At 33.3% G+C, this 22,172-nt stretch overlaps 3 protein-coding genes across 10 annotated transcripts; 2 read left to right on the top strand and 1 right to left on the bottom strand.

Annotated features, from left to right (window-relative positions):
- Window positions 1–124: 124 nt before the first annotated feature.
- LOC132053020 (uncharacterized protein At4g13230-like) lies at window positions 125–1,552 on the top strand. Of its 7 annotated transcripts, none has more exons than XM_059444801.1 (3): window positions 125–310; window positions 480–593; window positions 1,121–1,552. In XM_059444801.1, the coding sequence occupies exons 1-3, from the start codon at window positions 173–175 to the stop codon at window positions 1,313–1,315; spliced, it is 447 nt and encodes a 148-aa protein (XP_059300784.1). In that variant the 5' UTR covers window positions 125–172; the 3' UTR covers window positions 1,316–1,552. The 7 variants fall into 7 exon arrangements, with proteins under 7 accessions (XP_059300784.1, XP_059300783.1, XP_059300782.1 ...); XM_059444800.1 differs by having other exon boundaries at window positions 477–593; XM_059444799.1 differs by having other exon boundaries at window positions 125–316; window positions 477–593.
- A 217-nt stretch (window positions 1,553–1,769) lies between these two features.
- LOC132053019 (B3 domain-containing transcription factor ABI3-like) lies at window positions 1,770–5,693 on the bottom strand. Its single transcript, XM_059444793.1, has 7 exons — window positions 5,232–5,693; window positions 3,598–5,066; window positions 2,769–2,861; window positions 2,584–2,684; window positions 2,404–2,450; window positions 2,231–2,307; window positions 1,770–2,130 (listed from the first exon to the last, which is right to left on the bottom strand). Exons 2-7 carry the CDS (start codon window positions 5,020–5,022, stop codon window positions 2,002–2,004), a joined length of 1,872 nt encoding a protein of 623 aa, XP_059300776.1. The 5' UTR covers window positions 5,023–5,066; window positions 5,232–5,693; the 3' UTR covers window positions 1,770–2,001.
- Window positions 5,694–8,893: 3,200 nt separating this feature from the next.
- LOC132053018 (B3 domain-containing transcription factor ABI3-like) lies at window positions 8,894–14,671 on the top strand. 2 transcript variants are annotated; one of them, XM_059444792.1, is made up of 6 exons: window positions 8,894–11,068; window positions 13,286–13,378; window positions 13,470–13,570; window positions 13,702–13,748; window positions 13,846–13,922; window positions 14,023–14,671. In XM_059444792.1, the coding sequence occupies exons 1-6, from the start codon at window positions 9,596–9,598 to the stop codon at window positions 14,140–14,142; spliced, it is 1,911 nt and encodes a 636-aa protein (XP_059300775.1). In that variant the 5' UTR covers window positions 8,894–9,595; the 3' UTR covers window positions 14,143–14,671. The 2 variants fall into 2 exon arrangements, with proteins under 2 accessions (XP_059300775.1, XP_059300774.1); XM_059444791.1 differs by having other exon boundaries at window positions 13,467–13,570.
- The last annotated feature ends 7,501 nt before the right edge of the window (window positions 14,672–22,172 follow it).

The following is a 22,172-nucleotide window of genomic DNA, read 5'->3' as shown; positions in this document are numbered from 1 at the left end:
CACGTGGCGGCATGCTAGTGGCTGGAGCAATAGCTGGACGCCACATGTTCACTCGTCGTCCATGAAAAAGATATTCCTTTAACTTTCAACTATATATACTCTAGTTGTTTTAATCATCATCATCAACACTCCAAAATAAATCCCACCAAAAAACATAAGAAAATTAAACCATATGGCAAGTTGTAACATGGCTTTTGCTGCATCAAGTTTTTTAGCAACTCCTAATGTTGCCTCCAACAACACTAACACTAGTTCTCGTACCACTTTGTTATTTTTCTCCTCCAACAAGACCACCACCACGAGACTCGTCGTAAGGGTGGATTTAGCATTTTTCAACTTTTTTGTTTGGTATGAAAAAAACTATTTTCCATACATGTGTATATTATATATATATATATATATTAACTTTCTTAAAGTACTAGTCAGATAGATTTAGTGAATATTTACAAAGTCAAATCTGAAACTAATTTCTGCAGCAGACAAAAAATCGTCAACTAGCGACGCCAATTACAGATGAGTCACATAACATAGTAGAAAAGGGTGCAGATGCAATAGAACATGGGGTTGATGCTACCAAGTCTGCTGCTGATGAGGTGAGACACCATTAATGTCTATTACACAATCTTTTCGTCTCTACTGCTAATTATCATGAACTTATAATTTTATTTTTTTTTTGGCTCTGGTTTAGGTGTATTTATTATCAGTGTAAGAAAACTTTGCACGAATATTTGACCAAAAAAATAATTAGAAATAGCTTCATGTCCTCAGAAAGTGTTTGTCTGCGTGCTAGAGTCTAATACTTTAGCTTTAGGAGTAATCTATTAATTTGTTTTTTGTGCCCATATAAAGATCCGCAATTGATGAAATTTATAAGAGACAGATTTTCGTTCATATTTTCTACCTTACTGCCTGTATCTCTCTCCAAAAATTCATAACAAGCCTTGGCTGCCCTAGTCGTTCACAGCTAAGGGAATGGTTTACCAAGGTTTCTCGTCTTGTAATTTTACATGTTATAATGTTACATATCAAACAATACTTGTTAGACTGTTTAAAACTTCGACTCCTGTCTAATTGACTGTATACGGTGACAATATAATGTGTGTTTTGAAAGGCAATCCAGAAAACGAAAGCAGCCGGAGGTAAGGTGGCGGACGCAGCACAAGACATGGCCGGAAAGGCAAAGGATGCGGCACTAGACATGGCAGGCAAAGCAACAGACACAGCAGGAGAAACATGGGATTCAGTTAAGGAAAACACCCAGAAAATGAAAGACACAGTGAAGGAAAAGGCTCAAGAGTCCATAGAGGGTGTTTAAGATAATGTCAATAAGAACATGACACCAACAACTGAATTTCAATTTACTCTATTTCAATAAACTTTGAGACATTATCTCTTCCTAATTGTTGTCTACTTTTATTTTTCTGATGTTTCAAAAGAAACAAGAACCCAGACCGAAGTTTGCGAGTTTGATGTATTTCTGTAGTTGGGAATATGACTCCATATCTTGTTTGTAGGATTTAAATTTGATGAGTTCGTCGACCTTAAGTTTTTTATTGCTGAACTAATCTACTGTCGAAAATGCTGAGTTCGGTTGAACTAGCAAGACAAAAGTACTTGCATCCACCCCGGCTAACTAGTCATAGATCGATGGACAAAAGTGTCTGCGTCAACTCTGATATGATAATTTTAGAAATAAGAATATTAAGCTGAGACAAAAAAGGGTCAAATGCCGTTGATAGTACAAAAATTCCATATACCGTCAGTGGATATAACTTAAACTATATTATGAATGATGGTCATTACATCGCATAAAGTTAGAAAACAGCTAGACATACAACACATTCAGATTACAACTTACATATTTATCTACATTAGGCAGTTGCCCTGATTAACAATTACAAACTCCTTAAGATGTCTTTGCATGAGTCAGAGTCATCTACAGTGAATTCTAGTTTACAAAATGATACTCTGCTTACCAATTTGTAAACTTGTTGAGATTACTTATCTAACTGCTTGTGCAACTGGAGATGAGCTAATAGCTGCTGCAGATAACTTACGAGGGTTTTTCTTTGCTGGCTTTTTGCCCTCTGCTTTTGGTCCATTCTGCCTCACTTTTACTCCACGTATCAACTGATATAACATAATTCAACAAATTTAACTCAAACGACATGATAATTAAGTGCTTAAACTGATAACAAAACTAAAGCACTACAATATAATATTGACTTACATATTTGCCACACTTTATATCGGCGTATATTACAATGAAATCGCCTTCTTGAAGTCCATTAGCTCGAACAAAATCGCCTTGAAGATTTTTTTAAAAATGCGATCAAATATTGAATATTATATTTTAATGAATCATGCAAAGCAACGCAAGAGCAGGGTCGATTGTATCCATACCTGTGTTCTCAAGAAGGTACATCCTGCTTTTGTTATTTGGCCAAAATCTGAATAGCAAAACACAAGACCCAATAGTTATTAAAGCAAGATGACTAATAAAAAAACAAAAGGAAAACAATTGAATCGAGCAATGTAAATAAAAATAACTTGACCATGGATGATTATTTTGAGTTCACACACCTATATTTCATGTTCCAAACACGAGAAGTTCCAATGTCTTCCATGGCAATTGAAATTCCATCCCTTGATTCAAGTTGCGGGAGATGATTTTCTGCTTCTTTCTGCTTATAAACAAAAATTTCAATAATCCACTAAATCATGCTTTAGAAAGTAGATCACAATTTGTGACGGTGTAGCTAAAATACCTTTGGCAGCACAATTCTTCCAAGATTGCCAACATCGCTCTGCTTCAGTACTTTTTGCAGGAGAAATTTGAGATTCTTCTCCGTTTTGCAAGCCTATCGAAGAACATCCACAAGAAATTTGAAGAACATTCACATGACACAATTATATAGTTAATCTTAACACATACTAAACAATTTATTACATTAGCCATTAGAAAAATGATTTAACTTATAGTCACGACGTGCATGTGAAAGGGTGAGCCAACAGCTTTATACAAGGGATCTCTCTTCAACATTAATATTCCTCGAGCTCGACTATATCCTATTTCTCACTCGAGTGGGTTCCACATTGGTGGGGTGCGAAACTTTGATCTCCTTATATGGTCTTGTGCGGAGTTTTTACCCCATGAATTTGTTTTGGGATTGAGTTAGACCCAATGTTCATTTTCTAATCATACTATCAGAGCAAGACTCATACAAATTCTCATAGTTTACTCGATGTTGGCCCCTATCTAATATTTCCATGCACCAGATGTTCAGTCCTGGGTGTACCGAGGGTCTTGAGTTCCCACATCGAGTAGGATGCGGAATTTTGGTATCTTTATATGGTTTAAGCCAATCCTAACTTCATGAGTTAACATTTTGGGTTGATTTAAGTCCAAGGTCCATTTTCTTTGCATTCTCTCTTACATCGATTTCGTAAACAATATTTACTAAGTAACTTGCATTATTTTCTAAGTTGTTCTTTTCAATGGACCGCTTGTACATATATTTAGATGACTCGTTTACACTGTTAGCATATAAAACTTAAACTTGAAAAGGACTTTGCGCCGAAACAAAAGAAACCAACCTGTCTTTTGTCTGCCAAACCAGGCCTCTGATGGTTCTGTGATTGCAGAGCCGGCCTCTCCGCTGGAAGTGATTGGGGAGCATCAGCCTGTGGAACCATCGCCATTGATGGAGCAGCAGCAGAAGAAGGCCAATATACCCAATTTCCTGGATTGTTAGCTTGAGACATTGCACAATTAATGTCTCCACCCATCATTAGACTTTGCTCATTAGTAATTTGTCTTTGATTGTGAGCTTGGTGACGATAATGCTGGGGACGTAATCGTCTCTGCCTAGCCATTCTGTTCTTCCGAGCCTCTTTAGTAGCACTTGAGCCCAACCTTGACAATCTCTCACCATTCCCATCGAAAAGTTGGTACGGACCATATTGAACTAAAGCTTGAGGCTGATCAGCCATAGCAACATTATTAGTACTATCATTATCAGGAAATTGATTGTATTGAGAAGCGCCCGCCACTGTAAATTGTGACGAAGACCAGGATTGACAAGTTTCCATAGGTTGACACTCTGTTGAAGCCGGTGAATTTGCACTTCCACTCATTGTTTGAGGCGCAAATAAAGATCCATTAGAGTAATAAGGATCACCAATGTACCCCTGTACTGGCCCTGCCATTACAGGGCTAGAATCAGGAAAATTAGGGACGTTATAAGCCGGAGTTGCCATCCACTGAGAGGGATAAAAACAAGCATTTGGATCAAAACTATAAGGGGCAGTGTTTTGAAGAGTTTGTTGATTAATGGCTTCAGCTTCTCTCATTTGTTTCTTTTGCAATCTGTGTTGTTCAACCCAATCAAGAATGAGTCTCAACAACTGTTTTTTCCCTTCTTTTGTACTTCCCAACCGTTTCGAAGCGCTTTCAATTGTTGAACGTTTGAGCTTAATACTCCTCATGTCTTCAGCAGAAATGTAGTCTTTGTTTTGCTTTAGCCATTCTAAGAACATAAGTGCAAGCTCACTATCCCCTTGAAAAATAGACAGCTCCTGATCCTCTTCTTCTTGTTGTTTTTGTGGATTTTCATTTTGGAACAAAGAGATAGGATCAAGAAATTCATTTACATCGATTAAATCCATGTAACCAAGATTCTCCATCACATTTAGACATTCCTGGTCACCAATTTTGTCGATTTTCTTGTCGAAATCTTGTTCAGCATCAGATTTTAGGACAGCCCAAGAAGAGGGATCAGATTCAGTAGTAGGAGGGGAATAGGATGTTGAGGATGACGAGGACATGCATGGAAAATCTTGAAAATCAGTGGAGAAATTAATGGAAGTGTCATTTACATTAAGCCAAATATCTGTATCATCCATAGGATTAAAATCAGTAGGCTGCTGGTATTGAATATCATAATCCACTGATGGCACCATATTAGTATTCTCAAATCCATGCACATCTTGATTGTTTCGCTCATGTAACTCTCTTTCCATTTTTGTTTTCTTGATTTTGACTTGGCAACTTGTTTCTAGCAAGCCTGAGTTTGCATATATAAGGTTATTTAGAACTCAGCTGCAAAAATAGTAGTAGTACCAATTTTGCAGATAAAAATCCTTCTCTTATTTGCAGGACTTTCGTTACTAACGAAGCTAGAGCAACAAAAAAAGAAGAAGATAATTTTAGAGAAAGATGGACAATTTACCTGATTAAGGAAGCAAGCTAAGTTAGAAAGGAGAGAAGGGTCTTCTTAGTTCTCTTCAAGTGGTTTTTGCAACATAAACCATCTGAAGTTTGGGAATTTATACACAACAAAAGAATAGTAGAACCAAATCTGAAGAAAGCAACTCTTGTAGAATCTTGATTAATATATATATATATATGCTCTTCTTCAACTAATTAAAGTACCATCACTTTCTCATCAACCAAGAAGTGAAGTATGGCAAATAGTTGTGAATGAAAGTCGAAATTTGAAGAAGCCAAAGAAGTGAACTGTGGCAATTGGCAAAGAACTATTCTTTCTCTCTTTGTAGACAAAAAACACTACCAAACTTGAACAAACTAAAATTGTCGGATATACACCAAAACCAAACAACACTTATGGACAGGTCAGAAAAATTTTGAGAGAGAAAAGTTAGAGATAAGTAATAGCGGTTTTATTTAAATTTAAAAATAAAATGAGAAAGAAGAGATAAAGAGGAAACCACCAGTAGAAAACTTGGTGCGGATAGTTTCAAAATTATTACCGGATTCTACGCCATGTATACGTGAACACACCTCAATGGTGCAATCCAGCGGTTACTTTTTATGCAAAAAATGTCTATAAATTCTCCATGGATGACACAGGCAGCTCAATTCTCTTTCTAAAAATATAAATAAAGATTGGACCGACTGGGAAATTGAAATGCAGGTTCATTCTTTGCTCTCCTCATAGGGGAGGGATTTGTCTCCATTAATCGTCACTGAAACGGTGGACCTCTTCTTTTCTTGATACGTGTCTCCACCAAGCTGGTAACATAAATAATTTTTCAAGTCATCTGATCATTTAAGAAAAATCTACAGATAAAGCTTTGTAATAATCCCTATAATAACTGTTTTGTTACATAATTTGTAATTGCAGAATACCTAAAAATCATTCAAATCCCCTTAAATCATGTGAAGAAACCTGCGTCCACCAAACAATATATGAAGGGATGTCTGCCAATTTCCTCAGACAGTGTAGTAAGTAAATAACACAAATATTTATGTGGAAAAACTTCTTACTCAAGCGATTAAAAATCACGACCTATCACGTAGGATTTCAACTCCACTACACTGAGCAACTTCAGATTACAACCTGTTGTAACCTAGGAATTAAACCCTTAATCCCTCACTCTTACAATACCGTATTGTAAGCTACACGCTATGACTAACTCTAACCACGCACTCAACTAAGGTTGACTACCTCTAGCCAAATCAACTAATACACCTTGACTAACTCTAGCCAAGGGTACCACTTAATAGATTGAATATATAGGTGAACTGCCTACAAACAACTACTGAGAATTTAAGCTACCTACAACAGCTTCTTTAGAGAAGAGTGGGTTTACAAGTTAAAAGAACATAAACAAAGCTCAAAACAAACTAAGAGAAGTTGACATCTTCAGTTGTTGGGATCTAGTCCTTCAGTTTGTGGTCAGTTTTGTTTTGAACACTTGGAGAATCTCGTGATGGCTGCACTTTAAAGTGATTCTAGGTTTTTCAAGTGATACTTAATGTGTTGTAACATGTTGTATATATATTGGGAAGCATGTGAGATGAGATAGAGACCACTCATCCCACGTTTGACTTAAAATACGGCCGCATCAGTTCTGCTGTACTTGTGTGCAGTGAGCAGTGCAGCTTTACAGCTGTTACTTTTGACTGTACGATGCACAGAGAGAACACATAGTAGACCAGATCACTCTCTGGTTCTCCAGCTGTTTGACAAATCATCAAAACATAGAATGTAACACAACTTATCATCATACTTGGTCTTAGTTAGCCTTATATATTTGAATTTTCTCTGATCGTTACTCCTTTCTAATAACCTCAAATGCTTGGCTTTTCTATAATTATGACTCCCTCAAAACAAAAATGGTAAAAGAAGAAAAAGTTGGATTATATTTTAATACATGAATAGGGAAGATATAGGGAAGAAGATAAGGAAAAATCATTGAAATGGCTAAATATAATAGAAAATGATATTTTAGATTTTTTCACACATTAAATTAATAAGATGTTGTTGTTATTTTACACTTTCACGCACCAATATTTATTTAAAATCACTTGGATTATAGAAAAGCGAAGTGCAGGAAGTATTTGAGATCAGCTATTGTTTGAGGAGATAAAGTAAATAGGACCAAAAAAATTTAAATAAAACATGCCAAATTTAGGAAACTTTAGATATATTGTTAATAACTTAAATCCAATAAGTAATGAACAGATGGACCTTTTTACTATGCCAATGGCGAATTATGCAATGGTGTTAAAGCTGGAAAATGGAGAAAATCGCTGAGGGTGACTTGATTACTTGGAGAGGGAATTAAATGAACTTTGTTCATCACACTTCAAAAGAGGAAAAGAAGGTTGGGAAGATGGATTTTGTCCCATGCAGTGATGCAGAGAACAAAACTAAAACAGCTTTCATTGGTTACTTTTCTTTGCATGTCTGCACAATGTCGTTTTCCTAAATCTCATTTCTCTCCAATTTCCAGCTTTTATTAGCGGAATTCGTAATTAGCAGAGATAAATAAGGTTCATGTGTTTTTTTTTTTTTTTTTTAAATTTCTCATGTCTGATATTTGTATTGGGGCTCGATTAAATTGAAATTGCCTCCGATAAGTCCCACATTGAAGTTATAAGCTCCCTAATAAAGGCTAGTCCGTACCAACGAGATTCGACCCTAATTTTTTTTTTTTTATTAAGGATGAAGGAGTACTTACTCCACCACAACCCGTGGTGATTGGTTCATGTGGGTTAATAAGAGCGCAACAACAATACTAGATACAAACTCAATAACCTACAGAAATTTTATTCCAAATTTATGTTGTGATGGGAACTCAATAACTAAAGCAAACTATAGATCTCTGATAATCATTAAAAATTCATAAATTACAAATTTTGATTCTACCTAAAATTGCTAGTTTTCGACAAATATTCCATTAAAATTTAAATTCGGTAAGAAATTTTCAATGAGAAATCCATCAAAAATGTTACTAACAAGCTATATTTCTCTTTTGGTTTCAAATTCAGTGTACGATATTGGAATTCGATTATATCTGAATTAGCGTTGCATATGGTTCATTCGGCAAAAACGTTTCCTGTCAAGAATTTTCATATCATGATTTGAATTCGAGACCTCTGATTGAGGACTAACGAGCGATATGCTTATAGATAATGTTGGAAATTGGTGATTTTCTGATAATGCATGTATTTATCTTTTATTTATAATTTGCTAATGTTAATAAGATTGGTCAGAAGGGAAGAGACACGTATCGGCAAAAGAAGAAATCTGCCGTTTCGCCCACGAATAGAGACAAATCCCCTATGAGCACAGCAAAGAAAAGAAGTGTTGTTTACTTCACTTCAATTTTTTCACATTACAAAAAATATCCCATGCAGTCGGTCCAATCTTTCCATGTTTAGCCGTGTTATAAGAAAGAGAATTGAGCTGCTTGTGTCATCAATGGAAAATATGTAACCATTCTCATTTTTGTTTGTATAAAAAATGACCGCTGGATTGCACCATTGATCAGTTTACAACGCATGGCCCTATTTATCGGAGGAACTATATATCCGCACCAAGTTTTCCCTTCGGTGGTTTTCCTTTTCTATTCTCTCTCTCACATTTAAAACCGCTATATATTGTAATTATCTCTTTCTCTTTTTAAAAAAATGTTTTTATGTGCAGAAGAGTGTTGAAACAACTTCTCAGAACAACTTCTCAGAACAGGCCATAGTTGTTGTTTTGGGTTGTTGAAGTTTGGTAGTGTTTTTTGTCTTCTAAAAGAGAGAAGAATACATAAGTTCACTTATTATTCTTTAAAGATTCCTGCATGATATGTGAGAGTGGTATTGCTATTGGAAATCAGCCCTATAATTTTAGTACTATAGAGTTTGTTTGATGCAAAATTAATTATATTGTACTTATTGAGTGTTAGTTAAAGGAACTAACAAAAACCAAGCAGAGTCGCTTTCTTTAGAGATTTGGTACTATTAGTATTTTGTTGGATTGGATATATAAATTCCAAATATTCTCAGATGGTTTATGTCGCAAAAACCACTTGATGAGCTTAAAAGAAAGAAATAAGAAGACCCTTTTCCCCTTGTAACTTAGCTTGCTTCCTTAATCAGGTACATTGCCCATCTCTCTAAAATTTCTTTTTTTTTGCTCTTGCTTCGTAAATAACGAAAGCCTTGCAAATAAAGGAAGGATTTTCCTCTGGAAATTGGTACTGTTTTTGTACTATTTTTTCAGCTGAGTTCTGAAGAATCTTGTACATGCAAACTGAGGCTTGCTAGAAACAAGTTGCCAAGTCAAAATCAAGAATGAAAAGAGAGTTAAATGAGCTATATTATGGTGATATTAATGAAGATGTGCATGGATTTGAGAATAATATCAATATGGTGCCATCAGTGGATGATGATATTCATCAGCAGTACCAGCAGCAGCCTACTGATTTTGATCCAATGGATGATACAGATATTTGGCTCAATGGAAATTTCTCCATTGATTTTGCTGCTTTTCAAGATTTTCAATGCATGGCCTCTTCATCCTCAACTTCCAATTCCCCTCCTACTGAATCTGATCCATCTTCTTGGACAGTCCTAAAATCTGATGCTGAACAAGATTTCGACACGCAAATCGACAGATTTGGCAACCAAGAATGTCTAAATGTCATGGAGAATCTTGGATATAATGATTTAATCGATGGTGATCATGAATTTCTTGATCCAATCTCTTTTTTCCATAGTGAAAATCCACAAGAGAATCAACAACAAAACGAAGAAGGGAATGAAGAGCAGGTATCTATTTTTCAAGGGGATAGTGAGCTGGCACTTATGTTCTTGGAATGGCTGAAGCAAAACAAAGACTACATTTCTGCTGAAGACATGAGGAGTATTAAGCTCAAACGTTCGACAATTGAAAGCGCTTCGAAACGATTGGGAAGTACTAAAGAAGGGAAAAAACAGTTGTTGAGACTCATTCTTGATTGGGTTGAACAACACCGATTGCAAAAGAAAGAAATGAGAGAAGCTGAAGCCATTAATCAACAAACTAGTCAAAACTCTGCCCCTAATTATAACTTTGATCCAAATGCTTGCTTTTATCCCTCTCAGTGGATGGCAAATCCGGCTTATAACGCCCCTTTCCCCGATTCGAACCCTGTAATGGCAGGGCCGGTACAGGGGTACATTGGTGATTCTTACTCTAATGGATCTTTATTTGGGCCTCCTTTTAATCAAACAATGAGTGGTAATGCAAGTTCACCAGCCACAACAGAATATCAACCCATGGACACTTCTCAATCCTGGACTCCATCGCACTTCACAATGGCGGCTGCTTCTCAATACAATCAATTTCCTGATAATGATAGTACTAATAATGTTGCTGCTACTGATGTAACTGATCAGTCTCAAGCTTTATTCAGTCAATATCCGTACCAACTTTTCGATGGGAATGGTGAGAGATTGGCGAGGTTGGGCTCTTCTGTTACTAAAGAGGCTAGGAAGAACAGAATGGCTAGGCAAAGACGATTACCGTCGCACCATTGTCGCCACCAAGCTCAGAATCAAAGACAAATTAGTACTAATGAGCGAAGTGTGCTGATGGGTGGAGAGATTAGTTGTGCAATGTCTCAAGCTAACAATCCAGGAAATTGGGTATATTGGCCTTCTGCTGCTACTGTTCCACCAATGGCGATGGTTCCACAGGCTAAGTCTCCGCAAGCACTTCTTATAGAGAGGCCAGCCCTACAATCACAGAACCATCATAAGCATGGCTCTACAAACAAAAAACAGGTTGGTTTTTATAGTTCCGGCCCAAAATATTTTTCGAGTTCAACTTTTGTACACTAATAGTGTAAATGATTAGTCATCTGAAATAGAGCCCAGAACTTTTTTAACCCAAAAAATAACTTTTGGAACCAAACTAACCCTTAAAAAAAAAAAAAAACAAACAAACTAGGCTTCACGCACAGAGAAAAGACCAAACTGTAACTTTTTGAGTTTGGAATCTGTGCGTGAAAGAGGGTACCTTTTTTTCCTTTTTTTTTTTTTTAAGTTATCAAAATCACGTTTTTTCCATACTTTGGACAAAGATTAGTCATGTTTCAAAACCCGGAAATATCAATATTTTATATAGAACTTAATATATTTTTTTTTCACACAATAACGTCGGCTAATTACATCAAGTATCTTATAAACGTTTGGATCGTCGTTTTAGGGTTATAAAGTGCCCTGTAAGTTTTGTTTACTTGGAAACTTGTCATAAGTTTTGTTTACTTGGAAACTTGTCATTTTTGTTCTTTGAAAATCAAACTCAAAATTAAGCTTTTTTCCGTACTTTGACCGAATATTAGTCACGTTTCAAAACACCGGAATATAAATATTTTATATAGAACTTTTTTTTTTAGCGTAAAATAATGTTGGCTCATTACATTAAGTATACATATATGTTTGGATCGTCGTTTTAGGGGTTGTAAAGTGTCTCGAAGTAAGTTTGGAAACTTGTTATCTTTAAATTTTTTCGTACTTTGACCGAAGATTAGTCACGTTTTGAAACGTGGGAATATAAATATTTTATATAGAACTTAATATTTTTTTTATCGTACAATAATATCGGCTCATTACATCAAGTATACATATGCCTCTTACCTAAATAAAAAATAAGGACAGGAGCATATGTAGGAAACTAGTTTTAAATTGTTGAAACTTTAAATGGTCATAACTTTGCGCTAGATGTCCGATTTACGCGATTTTTTTTTGACCTAGGGCATTTTGGCGAGATCTATGCGGACAAACGCCGCAAGGCAATTTGGCCGAGCCGATTTTCCAACAAACGCCCGTTATCCCATTCAATTTGAATTTTGCCCTAAATTTGTGCAAAAATTTCATTGTTCTTTAGTAAAAATCTAATGATAAAAAATCTATTTCGAAATGCTAATCCCGTGGTAATGATGTTTTGAATGTCCATTTCGAGATTTGAAATTCAATTTATGAAAAAGAGTTAGATAGCATTAGTGAACATTATAAAAAATAAAAAGTGTCTACTTTGTTGCTTTCACCAATTTGGCTTGGTGGTTTAGCCTCTTTTTTTTACTTACTTCTTTTTTATGCCAACAACATGGGATCAAACCTTGGTGGGAGCATTGAATGAGATATATTATATCTTGATTGAACCTCTTGTATTGGATGAATTATTTTTTAATATAATATTTTTATTTCAAAACACTTAAATGAAAATCCTATAAAATATGACACTTAGATCTAAAGATGACAAGTTTAAAGCAAACAAAACTTACTTGAAGACTTTTACAACGTAAAATGATGATCCGAACATTTAGGTATAGTTGATGTAATGAGCGACGTTATTGTCGCAAAAAAATATATTAAGTTATATAAAATATTGATATTTTGGGGTTTTGAAACATAACTAATCTTTGCCCAAAGTATGAAAAAAACGTGATTTTGATAGCTTAAAAAAAGAAAAAAAGTACCCTCTTTCACGCACAGAATCTGTGTGTGAAAGGACTAAACTCAAAAAGTTACAGTTTGGTCCTTTCACGCACAGAGCCTAATTTTGTTTTTTTTTTTAAAGGGTTAGTTTGGTTCCAAAAATTATTTTTTGAGTTAAAAAAGTTCGGGGTCCTCTAAAATATAACTACAAGTAGTCCATTGAAAAGTGGAATTAATAACCTAGAAAATAAGGCAATTTAGCTGCTATAGCAGGTAAATATTCTTAACAAAATTGATACAAGAGAGAATCCACTACAATAGGTAAAATTCTTTACGAAATCGATAAAAGAGAGAATTCGCCAACTAGAAGAGAAATAGGATATAGGTGAGCTCTGGGAATATTGTTGAAAAAAGTTCCGTTGTAACAAGCGAGGCTATCCCTTCACATGTCATGTATATTAAGTTCTTTTCCTAATGGATACTGTAATCAATCGTCTAATATTTATAAAGATTGTTTATATGTATGTGTTGCTTTAAATTTGTATGGATGTTTTTTGATAGGCTTGCAGGACAGAGAAGAATCTCAAATTTCTCCTGCAAAAAGTGCTGAAGCAAAGTGATGTTGGTAGTCTAGGAAGAATTGTGTTGCCGAAGGTACTTTAGTTACATCCGCATAAATTGTGATCTGTGTTTTTTTGATAATTAAAGTATGATTTAAGTGGATTCTTGAAATTTGTAAAAGCAGAAAGAAGCAGAAAGTCATCTCCCACATCTTGAATCAAGAGACGGAATTTCTGTTGCCATGGAAGACATTGGAACTTCTCGCGTTTGGAACATGAAATATAGGTAAGTGGACTCAAAATTATCCTCCATGGTCAAGCTATTTTGATTACATTGCTCGATTCAGTTGTTTTCTTTTGTTTAATTTAATTCATCTTCTTCTTATATAAATGTTGTTTTGTGTTCTGTTTTTTCAGATTTTGGCCAAATAACAAAAGCAGGATGTACCTTCTTGAGAACACTGGTGTGGATACAATCAATCCCGCTCTTGTTTGTATAATTCATTAAAATATAAGTACTAATTTGTGATTGCATCTTTTTTTTCCAATTCTTCATTAAAGGCGATTTTGTTAGAGCTAATGGACTGCAAGAAGGCGATTTCATTGTAATATATGCAGACATGAAGTGTGGCAAATATGTAAGTCCATATTTATATTATAGTGCTTTAGTTTTGTTATCACATTATGCGTGTAATTATCTCGTCATTTGAGTTAAAATTGTTGAATTATATATATCAGTTGATACGCGGAGTAAAAGTGAGGCAGAATGGACCAAAATCAGAGGGCAAGAAACCAGCAAAGAAAAACCTTCGTAATTTGTCATCTCCAGTTGCACAAGCGGTTGGTATTCGAGCATAAGAGAATTAATTCATCTGAACAAGTGAGAAGTTGCTGTTCATCTTCTTTATAGGGCTGTCTAATCTAGAGAAATGTGTAATTAAGTTGTAATCTGGATGGTCTTGTATGTCTGTCTACTGTGTTTAGCAATGCAATGACAATCATTTGTAATCTAATTTAAGTTATATACATTGACGGTACATTGATTTTACATCAGCCCAATTTCAGTGAAGGAGATATGGTTTCCAGCTTAGTTGAAAGATATGAGTTGCTGTTTGCTAATTAGTTTAGCTAATCTGTTGTCTATTAGTCAGCCTTCTTGTTCTATTAATCAACTCCATCATGGTCGATTAAACAAACTAATTGGCGATGAAGGTTGATTAAGCAACATGGGGTTGATCAATCAAAGTTTCCAGTTGCTAACAAAATCACAATAGCAGTACAGTAGTAAAGCCGTGCAGATTTCTACAATAACACCAAGTCCGTATGTGCATTACAATAGCAACTTCAAAATGTTGACAGTACACAAAGATGACACAAATTCATAAACCAACTTAGTTGTGGCTGGTTCATTCATTCTCTTGCGGCCATTTCTTTTGCATATAGAGTATTTAAACTCTTCTTTTCAAGTACTTCCTCGGAGCACTGGTACTTGAAATCTCTTCTTTTGCATATTCTTGAGGATGCACTGGTACTTGAAATCTCTTCTGATCTATCAACTACAGATATCCTTAGAAGTTGCCCATAAATTAAAAGACCCTCGAGATACATACGCACATCATGATCATCCTGTATTCTCATAAAGAGGAGTTGTATTTTGCTTTGCAAGCGCAGTGCTAAGTATGCAAGTGATGGAAACATCTCACGGATCACATCTTAACTTACTACGTGTAATGATGTTGTCAACCAATTCATTATAAGTAACTTCCATACTAACAAGAATAGGTACAGTCACCTTACCCATTTGCCAAATCCAACATTTTGCAGTCTCCACCCATTTACCAAAACAGTCACACCCTAATGGTATGTACCCTTTTGGCGTTCCGAATACCTGAAACAATCACAAAGATACATAAAGAACCAAATAATATTATATTCATCAAATGATCGATTAGGTCTATTAATCAACCGCATTAGTCTATAAATCAACTCCATTCCAAATCTGCAGAACAAAATCTATAGCTTCAAAACTGCACAATCTCAAACAAAAAGAGCTTTTTCCAAATCTTCTCTAGAAACTTTGAAGGTGCAAGGTAGCAAACAAATCCATACGATTTTTCAAAAGTTTCTTAAAGGGAAAAGGGTCAAAAATACCCCTTTATTTTGGAAAAAGGATTAAAAATATCATCCATTACAAATTTGGATAAAAAATACTCTTTCGTCATTAAAGTTATCAAATATACCTCTGTTTGACGGAAATTAAAATAATCGATTTCGTTTTTAATAAGATCCAACTAAATAAAAAACTCATATGGGTTACCCACCCCTGTGCCTAGTGGCTCCAAATGTAGGACTCGAGAGCAAGTTTGTCGCATATGGCTTTTTTATGTAGTTGGATCGGGTTTAAATGAAGCGGGTTTAAAAATGAAATCGGATTATTTTGATAGATTTGGAGATTTCTGTTAAGATAGAGATATATTTGAAAATTTTAATGACGGAAGGGATGTTTTTTACCCAAATTTGTAACGAAAGATATTTTTAGGCCTTTTCCCCAAATAAGGGGCATTTTTGACCCTTTTCCCTTTCTTAAAAGATCTTCATTTCAATTTTATAAGGGAAAAGGGTTAAAAATGCCCCTCTACTTTGGGAAAGAGATTAAAAAATTAATTCTTACAAATTTAGATCAAAAATCACTTCACGTCATTAAAATTTTTCGAATATCTTTCATATCTTAACTAAAAATCTCCAACATAACTTAGATTTATTTTTAAAACTCGTTTCATCCTTATCATCGTCTTCATCCTCATCTTGGCTACTATCAACACTCTCTGCTCTCTCTTTCCTCTTATCTTTGGAACTTCCATGTTTGTCTCTGTAATCCATTTCTCCATCGATCTTCTCTTCACATTTTGGGGATATTCGTATTTACCAGTATTTGAATCGATTAGGGTAACAGATTATATGATGTTTATCTTTTGGGTCGGGTGATCCGACGAATCGGGTTGTATGCATCTTCCCGCTCTTTTTTCCCGCGCGAAGTCTTTGTTTCGTACAGGAGTACTAATTACTTATTTCCAGTTCGGACATCAATATTACTCACTTCTGTCCATTTTACTTGTCGTCCTTACTAAAAATAAATTGTCCAAAATAATTATCATTTTGAAAAATCAATATACAATTAATTACTCATTCGTTTCAATTTATATTAATTTATTTCCTTATTAGTTCGTGCCAGAAAGAATGACTCGTTTTTATATTTGAAAACAATTTACTTTTATGCAATGATTTATATACACACAAAATAATGTGATTTATTTAACACCACAAGTTTAAAAGTGTTTTCTTCTTTGTTAAATTTAGTATCGAGTCAAATAGGTTCACATAAGTTGAAAAGGAGAAATTACTAGTTTTCATCTTTATCCTTACTCAATAAATGTGGAGAGAGATTAATGTAGTGAAAAAGAAAGTAGTATCCAATTGAGATCAAAGAATAAATTGTTGGAAATATTAACAATATTAATCAATAAAACGAGCAAAAGGATAGAGTTAACCTATCGGATTAACCGTTGTGTCGTGGCAAGCCACTGTCTTGAAAGCAATTTCGGACTGACTCCGGTGCAAATCTTTTAACCCGGTCACTCCCCAAAATTCTACAACATTTTCAAACACTTGCACTACTGGTTGAAAATTTAGAGTTTGCACAAAATCAATTGCCCAAGAACTAACTTGAAAAGAAGATAGAATTTTACTTTGTCTTCTTTGTCTCTCTCTATAGATGATCCCATAATATCATATATATTACTATTATATATAAGAGGGAATGTGAGGACTTTTGTAGTCCTCACAATAATTTCCCAAATTTTTAAAAACTTTTTCATTAATTACTTTTATGTCCTAATTTTATTTATTTAAGTCAATTTTTTTGTTTTTTGTTTTTAAAATCCTTTTTAGTTTCGACAGGGACTTTTGTAGTCCTTACAATAATTTTCAAATTTTTTAAAACTTTTTAATTAATTACTTTTAGGTCCTAATTTTATTTATTTATGTCAATTTTTTTTGTTTTTATTTTTTTAAAGTCTACTTTTCAAAAGCTATCGAACCTCTCATTTTTCACGTTCTTTGATTTTCGATTGGTGCTCGATATCCCATTTGGGCGATCATAATATATATAGAAGTTTTTCCATATCCATTTGAACCCCTTCCCTAATTAAGAGAGGAGCGGCTCCATGCAAAATTATGTATTTGTCTTAAAAGTTCATTAACTATGTATAGATTATTTATTTAGAATTAAATAACTTGAAAAATTAGGATACATAAGTTATAATGTCAAATTAGAGGTTCCAAATTTGATTTGAATTAAATAATTTCATCAAAATGGAAGTTAAAATATTAAAGGTGGAATGAAAATTTTGTTTTTATATAGCTAATTCAATGGGTATATGGTTGTTGTTGTTGTTATTGTACGTTTTCTTATGTAATTATATTTCTTTAGTTAAAATATACGGTTTTTATATCTTGAAGTAGCTACATAAGCAAATGTGAGGACTTTTGTAGTCTCAAATAATTTCCCAATTTTTTAAAAACTTTTTAATTAATTACTTTTATGTCTAATCTTATTTATTTAAGTCAATTTTTTTGTTTTTTTGTTTTTAAAGTACAAAAGCTATCGAACACAGGGACTTTTGTAGTCCTCACAATAATTTTCAATTTTTTTTTAAAACTTTTTAATTAATTACTTTTAGGTCCTAATCTTATTTATTTAAGTCAATTTTTTTGTTTTTGTTTTTAAAGTCTACTTTTCAAAAACTATCGAATCTACCTCATTTTTCACGTCTCTCTATCCGCATTTGAGCCAATTAATCCGGATAATCTCTCTCTCTCTATCCATATATATTAAGAGAGGAGCGACTCCATCTGCTTGCACAAGTTAAATGTATGTATTTGTCTTAAAAGTTCATTAACTATGTATATATATTTATTTATAAATAACTTGAGAAAATTAGGATACATAAGTTATAATGTCAAATTACTTTTTTGATTTGAATTAAATAATTTCTCAAAATGGAAGTTAAAATATTGAAGGAGTGGAATGAAAATTTTTGCTTTTATATAACTAAATAGGTATATGGTTGTTGTTGTTGTTGTTGTACACTTTACTTGCACAAATTATATTTAACTTTAGAAAATATCTTATCTTGAGTTTGGGCCAGGACTTAGCACGGGCCTACATAGTTATTTATATAAGAGCAAATGTGAGGACTTTTGTAGTCCTCACATAATTTCCCAATTTTTTAAAAACTTTTTAATTAATTGCTTTTATGTCCTAATCTTATTTATTTAAGTCAATTTTTTTGTTTTTTGTTTTTTAAAGTCTACTTTTCAAAAGTATCGAACCAGGGACTTTTGTAGTCCTCACAATAATTTTCAAATTTTTTTAAAACTTTTTTAATTAATTACTTTTAGGTCCTAATCTTATTTATTTATGTCAATTTTTTTTTTATTTTTGTTTTAAAGTCTATTTTTCAAAAGCTATCGAACCTCATCTCATTTTTCACGTTCTTTGATTTTCGATTGGTGCTCGATATCGCATTTGGAACGATTAATCCGGATAATTCGCCTTTCATCGCGCCTATTCGGGAGCGCTTCCTCAAAAGATTTTTCCATATCCATGTTCGAACCCACAATCACACGATTAAGAGAGGAGCGGCTCCATCTGTCTTGCACAAGTTAAATTATGTATTTGTCTTAAAAGTTCATTAACTATGTATAGATTATTTATTTAGAACTAAATAACTTGAAAAATTAGAATACATAAGTTATAATGTCAAATTAAGTTCCAAATTTGATTTGAATTAAATAATTTCATCAAAATGTAAGTTAAAATATTAAAGGAGTGGAATGAAAGTTTTGCTTTCGTATAGCTTCTGCTTGTGGGGCTACATGGGTATATGGTTGTTGTTGTTGTTGTTGTTGTACACTTGTACTTAACATAAATTATATTCTTTAGTTAAAATATCTCTTTTATATGAGTTTGGGCGGGGGCATGCAGCGCACCTATTATAACTAGTATATATATATATATATAGAAGTATATATTTTTAAACTTTTTTGTTCTGAAATTATAAGAGTATTAAGACCATAAAGACAACCTTAATGAAGGTCATAAAAGCAATTCAAAAAACGTTTTCCTTCATTATGAAGGCTACCATTAAGGCTCATAAAACATATACAGTAATAAATTTTGCTTTTGACCAAAATTAATAGTAATAAATTTCAAATATAATTCTTATTCTTTATTTGAGATATTAATAACCCCTCTCTCTCTCTCTCTCTCTATACATACATACATATATATATATATATATATATATATATATATATATATATATATATATATATATATATATATATATATATATATATATTAATTTCAAATACAATTCTTATTCTTTATTTGAGATATTAATAACCTCTCTCTCTCTCTCTCTCTCTATACATACATACATACATACATATATATATATATATATATTACATAAAGTAAGGATAATTTAGTCAAATATTTTTTTGGTTAAGTAAGGGCATTCAAAGAAAAACATCACAAGTAAAATGGACCAGATGGAGAATTTCATTATTGGTAAATATTGAAATTTATATTATTAAATATTAGTTTGATCGTAATTATTTACTAGTATTTAATTTTAGTATATGAGTTTGAAGTAAAATACTGAAATACTAGTTTTAAGGAAAAAATTGTTGTGTGTCCACTCGTAATATCCCACATTTAACCCTTAGCATTTGGGCTTAATTCCCTGGAGTGTCAGATTCGGCCCAAAATATAAAAAAATGGCGGTCGATAATCTTAGAGGCTAGCAGGCCCAACGACAACCGGCTTAAAAAAAAAAAAGACTTTTAAATGGCGATATACTAAAGGAGTCTTATATATACATACGTTGGAATTATATATACACACTTTATATACAAAAATACGGTTATATACATATCTTTGAATTAATCATACATTTATTTTACATAAGTTATACGTTAATTATACATTTATTATACACATATTATACAATAATGATATATATTTTTTTTTTTTTTACATATACAATAGTGATACATATTATATACAAAAATGATACGGTTTCTATTATACATTTTTTATAAGTATGGTACACTTTCTATGCAAAGCCATACGGTTTATATACATATGTTGGAGATTATATATACACTTTATATACAAAAAATGATACATATTATATACAAATGATACATAACTTAGTGATTCATATTTTATACGGTTTATATATTTATTTTATACAAATGACACATATTATATATATAAAAATCGCCTCAAACATTTTTGTGTTTGGGTTTTTATTTGAAAATTGTCTTATTTAAGTTTTGGCTAATGGATGGGATTAGTTTAGTAGGTATAATTTGGGTTTGGGAAAAATTGGGTTAGATGGTGGGATTAGTTTCACCCCACCGGCCATTTGTGTCCTTTTCCCTAAGTTTTAAGGTGTAACTAAGTAGAATATTGATTTCTATTCACAAACTTTCGAGAGTTCATTCTCAAAGACAAATCTTAGGCTTAAACTGAACACACTTTTCGGCTTGAAAAATTATAGTGTATATATAGGGTAAATTTTACGTATTTATGTGCATATATTAACTTTTGAACACACCCTTGGCAAAAAATTACGGTGTATATTTAGCTTCTTCTTTTTTTCGAGCAGCGCGGATGAAAATCACGGATCGAAGTATTCTTGACCTCCACAAATTCGTTTTTATAAATTTTGGCTTCAATCAACTACCTTTTTTCAAGTTACGATTGAAACATATATATTGTCCAAACGGCTAAGGAAGCCTCAGTCACTTTTATTTTTCTTTTGAAGTTTGGCACAATCGTTAAGATAATTACTTGTATAACATTAATCACAAGGAATTTGACTAAATTACCTTTATCTTTTTTTTTTTAATGAATAATTAATAATTATATGTCTTCCACAACAATAATAACAGCGGAATTGAAAATAGTCGGTCCCTCTAGATTTTCTAAAGGGTTGAAAATAGTTGGTCCTTCATGGATCACTCTTCTTATTTACCATGTTTCCAACCCTTCGTTATATGAATAAAAGATTCTCCATCCTTGAGAGAGTCCAATCTTCGCTTGCCCATAAGTTTGCAATTGCTTCATTTTGATTCTTTTATTTGATGGAATTTTCAGAAACTGTGTAACTTCATCAATTGAATAAACTTGTCTCTCTTAATTATACATTTCGCAAACGGAAAAGATGAATATATTTATCCCTTCTTGAATTGGTTAAAAACTTACAAACTAATAATGAGATAAATTGTACTAAAAATAGTGAGAAAAGATGTTTAAAGCGGGCTGAATTGTATCAAATTGTTTACTCCATTAAGCAAGCATGACCCCTTCGCTTTGCTACTTTTCATTTTATTGTATTCGATTAATGGGTGCAAACTCTTCTCAACAGGCTGAATTACGAAACCCGCTAACTTGATTATGCCAAGCGATTAATGATTAACAAGGATAATCGATCGAAAGAATGCAATTACCATCATAATAAGTCAACATGCAGAAAATGGTATGAATCCATCTGAGCGAGAATTCATAGTAATTATATAAGGATAAACGTATCGGAAATTGGGGCATAATAAATGAAATGAGGGAGGGAAAGAAAAGGGCGTGCGCACATTGATAAATCGAGGCCGGGAAGGGGAAAAAGTACCCTTTTTCGGTTTCTTTCGCTGGCCCTTGTTGGTTTAGTTGATCCCCTGGTTTTGGTGTCGTTGGTGGGGTGGTTTGGTCCAAAAAATTGTGTTGTGTCGGTTCCGGGGTGCCACGCGTCGATGGGGTCTGC

This window comes from Lycium ferocissimum, chromosome 4, assembly GCF_029784015.1.
Source record: "Lycium ferocissimum isolate CSIRO_LF1 chromosome 4, AGI_CSIRO_Lferr_CH_V1, whole genome shotgun sequence".
NCBI lineage: Eukaryota > Viridiplantae > Streptophyta > Magnoliopsida > Solanales > Solanaceae > Lycium > Lycium ferocissimum.
This window is presented reverse-complemented; position numbering and strand designations above follow the sequence as displayed.